The sequence below is a fragment of the Pogoniulus pusillus genome, chromosome 40 (assembly GCF_015220805.1).
Source record: "Pogoniulus pusillus isolate bPogPus1 chromosome 40, bPogPus1.pri, whole genome shotgun sequence".
Taxonomy (NCBI): Eukaryota; Metazoa; Chordata; class Aves; order Piciformes; family Lybiidae; genus Pogoniulus; species Pogoniulus pusillus.
The window spans coordinates 739,991-747,282 of NC_087303.1; the positions used below are offsets into that span (position 1 = coordinate 739,991).

The window sequence follows — 7,292 nt, forward strand, 5'->3', positions numbered from 1 at the left end:
AGCCAATGGGCGGGGGTGCGTGACACGGCCCAGAGGGGGTGTCATGGCACAAGAGGGCCACTAGGTGCCACTGTCCCCCCAAGGATGTACCGCGTGTGGTTTGGGGGGAGACACACACGACACACGCGTGTTAAGGGACACCCCCGGGGCACTGCTGGGCTGTGGGGAGACTTCCAATCTTCCCTCAGTCTTGTGGGGGGCGCAGGAGGAGACTCCTCCATCCTTGGGGGGGGCTCTGGGAAGGACGCAGTGCAGCCTTGCGGAGGCACAGAGGATGGCAGCAGGATGCTGGCTTGTCCCCTGTGGTCAGTTCTGCCCCCCGACTTGAAGCCCTCCCCCCCACTCCGGACAGAGACCCCTAAGTGCGCCACTACAGCGACGTGTGCCGCCCCCTCTGTCCCAGTGCAGCCAAACTAGACCCATCCCCACCTGCCAGTTCACGTCGTTCCCCCCAGCCCCTGCCCCAGCCCAGCACCAGCCCAGCACCAGGCTGGCCGAGAGGCCTGGGGCAGCTGCAGGCACCAGTGCCTCCCAGTCCCAGACTGGTTCAGGACTGCACAGACCTGCTCCCTCTTTGCAGCCCGGGCTGCAGCTCTCGAACCGGCTTTTCCTGCTGGAGAATCCCTCTCCCAGCAGGAACCGGCCCTGGTGACAGTCCGGCTGGAGGGGCAGCCGTGCCGGGGACCTTGGGGACGTCCCGGCGGCTTGCCTGCGACTTTGGGAAAGCTCCAGGCAGAGACAGGCGTCAGGTCCGGGCTCGTCCCAGACAGTTCTGGCCCCTCTGAATTAATTCCTCAAATCCCAAATTACATTTCCCATGGGGGGAGGGGGGGGGAAGTGATTCTGAGGCTCCTCAGACAGCTCATGGACCACACTCCTGCCTTGGCCTGGCTGCTTCCCTCTGGAGCTCACCTCCAGTGCTGCCCAGTCCTGCTCATTTCCATTCCTGCTCCCACTGATTTCTGTTTCTACTGCTAATTTCTATTCCTTCTCCTTTTCCTGCTCCTAGCCTTACTCCTATTGTTATTCCATTTCATTCCTATCTTTATCCCCTTCTTGCATCTATTCCTGTTCCCATTGCATCCTTATCTCTGTCATTCCCTATCCATATTCCTATTTCATTCTTATTTATTGCTGTCCTTATTCTTATTTCATTCCCATCCCTATTAGCTGCTGTTCTTATGGCTCTTTATTTTTACCCCTATCTGTAGTCCTGCTCCTTTTATATTCCATTCTTATTTATTCCTATCTTTATCCTTATTCCATTCCTGTTTCTACTCCTAATTCTATCCCTATTCTATTCATTCCTATCCCTATCCCTGTTCCTATTCTTATTCCATATTTATTTACTTCTATCTCTACTCCCATACCTATTCCTATCCCATCTCTACCCCATTCCTATTTCTACCTCCCGTGTATCCCTATCCCATTCCCATTCCCAGTCTCTCCCGTGCTCTATTCACGCTTCCACTCGAGCCGCTGCTACGGCAGTGGCGCAGCTCCACGTTGCGGCCGCCAGGCGGCGCCATTGCACCACACTGAGCCGTCTGTGGGGGGGAGGCTCGAGCGGGACAGTCCGGGTGGGGGGAACAGCACACAGAGGGGGGGACACAGCGGACAGCGTGGACAAAGCCACAGCCAGGGTTAAGGTTCCGCTCCCAGTATCCCACTTCCAGTCCCCCGAACTCCTCCCGGGGGTCAGGATCTGCCCCTCCCCCAAATAAAAGTCCCCCCTCCCACAGCTCCCTCCCCTCCTGGTGCTGGGTGGAGGAGGTGGCTGGGGACAGCTTTGTGACTGTTGAGGGGGTGGCAGAGTCTGGCCTGGGGCCCTGGGCTGGGTGATGCTATTGGGATTTTTTTATGACACTGGAGGGGTCAGGAGCCTGAGTGGGAGTGGGAGAGTAGGATCGAGTCCCAATGGGACACGTGCAGCCCCCCTTCCCCCCCCCCCCCAAGAATCAGGGCTTGTCACCACTTCAAGGTCCCCACGGGGCAGGTGGAGGATGGCAAAGTTTTAGGGTGTGTGCCAGCTCTCTGCTCCCTGAACCTGGGGTGGTGGTGTTGAACTGGGAGACACTGGCAGCTGCTGGGTGGAGATAGAAGCTGGGAGGGGGGGGCTTAGAACACCCCAAACCTGGACCCATCCTTACCCCTAACTCAAACCTTCCTCTCCCTTACCCCCAACCTAAACCTTCCTCTCCCTTACCCCCAACAAACACTATCCCACCTCACTCCTTCTCCAACCATCCCCAGCTCTCAAAGTCCCCGGGGGGGGCACCAGTCCCTTTGCTTGAAATCCCCATTCCAAATCACCTTGCACCAGCAGAGGCCCTGCCAGCCCCCTCCCCACTTTTCCTTCCCCCAACTTTCCCATCCCTTCTGCTGCAGCCAGGAGCCTACGATCTTTGTTTATTCCTTTTCTTTCCTTCACCCTCTCTTTGTCGTTGAGAGAGGGAAAAAAGGGGGAGGGGGGAAAAAAGAGGGGAAAAAATAAAAGGGGATGGGGGGAAGAGGGAAAAGAAAAAAGGTGGGGAAGGGAGGAAAGAGGGGGAAAATAGAGAGAGAAAATTATAAAGTGGGAAAGGAAAAATAAGGAAAAGATAAAAAGGGAAAGAAAAAAGAAAAAAGGGAGAAAGGGGAAAAAAGAAGAAAAATAAAAGGAGGAAAAGAAAAACAGGGAAAGAAAAAAGGGGAGAAAGTGTGAAAGAAATAAAGGGGGAAAGGAGAGGAAACAAAAGAGGGAAAGAAAAAAGTAGGCTGAAAATGAGAGGAAGGAAAAAGAGGAGGAAAAAGAGGGAAAGAAACAGAGGGGGGGGGCAAAGAGGGGAAAAAGAAGAACAAATTGAGAGGGAAAAAATCCATGAGAGAAAAAAAAATCCATGAGAAAAAAAAAGAGAGAAAAACAAACAACAAAAGGAAACAGAAAAAAAAAAAAAAGAATGGAGGAAAAGAGGAAAAAAAAGACGAAGAAGAAGAAGAAGGAAAAAACCCCGAGCCCAGCACACAGAGGGAGAGGAGGCAGGAGCCTGTTTTGCCTCCCAGGCAATATTTCTGGAGCCAATCGGAATGCGCACCCACCCTGCCCTGCTCCCTAATTAAAGGCTTGAAGCAGGCGGCCGGGGCTGGAGGTTTGGGCACAGTCTCTTGGTTGCTCTTTGCAAGAGCTGGTGTGGAGGAGCCAGCTCTGGGGCACCTCAGGGCCTCGACAGGGCAGATCCGTCGGGTTGGGGGGGGGGTCCCAAGGCAAGGCGGGCAGCTGCCCCCGCTCCCCAGCGCCAGCGATGAGCGGCTCTTTCGACAAGAAGCTCTCCAGCATCCTGACCGACCTCTCGGGCTCGCTGAGCTGCCATGCAGCTTCCAAGGACTCTCCCACCCTGCCGGAGTCCTCCGTCACCGACCTGGGCTACTACACCGGGCAGCATGACTACTACTCGGGCCAGTCCTACAGCCAGCCCGTCAGCCACTACCCCTACCACCAGTTCAACCTCAACGGCATCGGCACCACCGGCACCTACTCGCCCAAATCCGACTACTCCTACAGCCCTTCCTACCGCCAGTACAGCCACTTCAGGGACCAGCAGCTCCCGGCCCAAGAAGCAGGTAAGACGCTGGGGGACAAGGGCTCAGGTCCACCTTGCTGGTGGTCCCCTGGGAGCTTTGTGAAGCTGCAGTGCTCTAAAGCTGTGGTGGCGGTGGGGCTGGGGGTGTTGTTTGCGGCAGAGTTCAGCCTCCTCCGGCACCCCGGTGCCGCTGGGGAGCGGGTGGGGATTGTGGTGGTATGGAGCTGTGCCGGACGTGGCCAGGCAGGGATGATCACCGGGCTTTGGCGGGGGGGTGCCTGCGGTGGGACCATCACCCAGCTCACAGCTCCGCTCTCTGCCCAGTGTCGGTGAAGGAGGAGCCGGAGCCGGAGGTGCGGATGGTCAACGGGAAGCCCAAGAAGATCCGCAAGCCTCGCACCATCTACTCCAGCTACCAGCTGGCAGCTCTGCAACGCCGCTTCCAGAAAGCCCAGTACCTGGCACTGCCCGAACGGGCTGAACTGGCTGCCCAGCTGGGGCTCACCCAGACCCAGGTAAGGGCTGAGCACCTCCTCGCTCTGCTTCACCTCAGTTCCCGGCCAAGGGCAAGAAGGGGAGCTAGAACTGCACCCTCTCTTTCAAACTGCAGGTTGAGGGGGGTTTGGGAGAGGGTCTGCTCATGGTTGGGGTGAGTTAGGGGGTCCCTGGGGATGGATGATCCCCACTTGCTTCTTGGCGTCAGGGTCTGCGTTGCCAGGTTTCGCTGTGCGGAGCGAATCTGCTTTGCCAAGGAAGACCTGGGGAGGAGGGAAGGAGCAGAGGGAAGGGACAGACCCCAAGCCGTACCCTGCTCCCTGTATTTGGGGGCTTATCTGCCTCCCTTCAGAGCCTCATCCCAGCCTTCCCGCTAGAGTCTGGGGTTGAACCCTACCTTACTGCAGGGTCCTGGGTTAGGGAACACATCTGGCTAGGTGGGAATGCAGGACGTGAAATCCCAGGCTCGGGACAGAGCACTTGGGGCAGGGTGCTCAGGACGGGGCTGGGGTGCTCGGATCGGGGTGCTCAGCACAGCCCATCCTGGCAGCAGGTCTTGACCCCATGTCTGGATGGAGCACGAGCTCTTGGAGGCTGGACTCTGCTCCCCGAATTTGGCCTTTCTGGGGCTCCATTTGGGTCCAGCTTCCTGGCACTCCATCTCCCCCGTCCTGCTTGGTCCTGGCAGAAAGAAGGGGTTTGGGGATTTGGGGATTCGGAGGCAGAGGCCACGTCCCTGCTGCAGCAGCGCAGTGCTGGGGTGGCAGTTTAGGCTGGACTGGAAGAGCAGGACTGGGCACCACGGGTTTGTCCCCACGTAACACCCAGATCTGGGGCTAACCCAAACTTGTGGGGTTTGCCTGGCGTGGGGACAACTCGTCCTGGGCGATCTGCTGGCGTGAGGGCTGTCACCGCCGCCGCCGCAGCGCCCGACTCCCCCGCACCCCATCCCGTCCCTGGCACCCACCCTGCCTGCGGGCCGGCGCCCTTGTGCCGCCCTTGGCGCGGCGCTCCCCAGCGCCCAGCCTTCCTCCTCCTCCCTTGGGCAATGATGAAGCAATCGGGGACACTCGGCAAAGGGCTGACGGAGCGCGTCACCCGCTCCCAGAGGGACATCCTGTTTGGGTGACAACCACCGCCCCCCCCACGCCCCTTCCCCAAGGGCCAAGGGCGTCCCGCGCCGACGCCTCACCCAGTACCGGCGACGCTCCCGACGCCTGGTGTGACAGGCTGGTGTCATGGTGTGACGGCTTTCTGCCATGCCCATGTCCCCGAGGCGGGGGGGGGGGGGCTTCCTGCCGTGTGCCTTGTCCCCAGGGGCCCCACGACACCCACGGCACGCGTGTCTTCCCATGGCACATGGGGTGTCCGGGTGCCCCGTGACACCCACATCTCAGCGGTGCGCAGTGTGGCTGAGGTCCCCCCAGCACCCATGCCCTGGGTGCCTTCCCGCGGTGCGCAGTGTGTCCAAGCTCCCCGTGACACCTGCGTCTCTTGCCCCTTTCCACGTGGCATCGTGTGTCTGGGACACCCACGGCCCCCGTCCCTGCCAGCACTGCGTCGTGTGGCAGAGCTGCCCATGACGCCCAGGCGCCTGCTGATGTTGCTTCTAAGCCTGGGCCGTCTGTGACCCCCACGTGCCTCGTTCCTTCCCACTCTGTCTGTGGGACCCTCACGTCCTGGGTGCCTTCCCATGGTGTAGTGTGCCCAAGCTCCCCAGGCCAGCCGTGTCCGTGGTCATCCTCCTCCCGGACTCCCGTCCAAGCTCCCGGTCGAACCGGTCGGGCTTTCCGTGGCGGGGCGCTGACCTCTCTCCCTTCCCCGCCAGGTGAAGATCTGGTTCCAGAACCGTCGCTCCAAGTTCAAGAAGCTCTACAAGAACGGCGAAGTGCCTCTGGAGCACAGCCCCAACAACAGCGACTCCATGGCCTGCAACTCCCCCCCCCTCCCCCGCCGTCTGGGACAGTAACTCGCACGGCAGCGCGCCGGGCAGGACCCCGCTCCCGCAGCCGCTTCCCTACAGCTCTTCCCCGGGATTTTTGGAGGAGCACAACCCCTGGTATCACCCCCAGACCCTCAGCGGACCCCATGGACCCCACCAACCGCCTCCGGCCACCACAATGCATCACACCTCCCCGGGGCCTCCCCCGAACACCGGCTCGGTCTATTAAGAGCCGAAAGGGACGAGAGACTTTGGCAGAATTCCTTTGTCTCCTTTTTCCCCCTTTTCTTCTCCCTCCCCCCCCCCTTTTTCCCGCCCCTTCCCCTTCTTCTTGGTTGTTTTGTTTTGTTTTTTCCCCTCCCTTCTTTTTCAAACGAAACCAAGCCCCCCGGTACACCCCCCCTAGATAGAAACCTCCTACATTCTCCTCTCCCGACTCATCTCAGGAACAAGAGGACTGCATAGGGTTAAACCTCCTTTGCCCCCAGCCCAGGGCAGAGAGGACAAAGTGACCAATTCTTAGAATTCGTCTTTTCCTTTTTTCTTTCTTCGTTTAACTTTCTTCCCCCCCTCCCCCCCCAATCGTGCCTTTAATTAAAACAACCCCCGAGGAGCCACGTCCCAGTGGGAGTTCCTCGCTGGAGCTTTGTTTCCCGCTCCAGGGGTGAGCTGCTCCACACCGCGACCCCTTCCAGAGCACGAGTTGGCACCCAGGAGTGATGTAAACGGCACCCAGGGTACCCAGGAGGGTTGTGAGGGGCACTCACGGCCCGGTCGGGATGGAGGATGCGGCGAAGAGGTGTGTGGGTGCCCATGGCCGATGCTGGAGGAACGGAGTGTGCTTTACTGTTGTGGCACCCAAAATCTAGGGATTTGCACCCATAATCCGAGGATTGGCGCTCAAAATCCAAGGATTTGCCCCCAGAGCCCGGGGACTAGCACGGGAAATCGAGAGACTGCACCTGAGGTCTGGGGATGGTTACCTGAAATCCGGGGACCGGCACCTACAGTCTGGGGACTGCCACCTGAACTGCCGGGACTGGCGCCTGAACTGCAGGGAATGATGCCTGGAACCCGGGAACTGGCACCCCAAATCCGGGGGACTCATGAAATGAAACCTGGGGACCGGCACCAGAAATCCAGGGATCGACAGCCAAAATCTGGAGACTCGCACCCAGAATCTGGGGGATCGGCCCCCGGAACGTGGGGTTCTGCCCCCGAAACGTGGGGGTCTGCCCCCGGAACGTGGGGTTCTGCCCCCGAAACGTGGGGTTCTGCCCCCGGAACGTGGGGTT

General features: G+C 59.3%; 1 protein-coding gene across 1 annotated transcript; it reads left to right on the plus strand.

Annotated features, from left to right (window-relative positions):
• The first annotated feature begins 2,508 nt into the window (after positions 1-2,508).
• Positions 2,509-7,027, plus strand: DLX3 (distal-less homeobox 3). Its single transcript, XM_064174202.1, is given in 4 exon segments — positions 2,509-3,600; positions 3,885-4,075; positions 5,884-5,994; positions 5,996-7,027. Coding segments are annotated over 4 exon segments (852 nt in total). The 5' UTR covers positions 2,509-3,281; the 3' UTR covers positions 6,227-7,027.
• Positions 7,028-7,292: the final 265 nt, after the last annotated feature.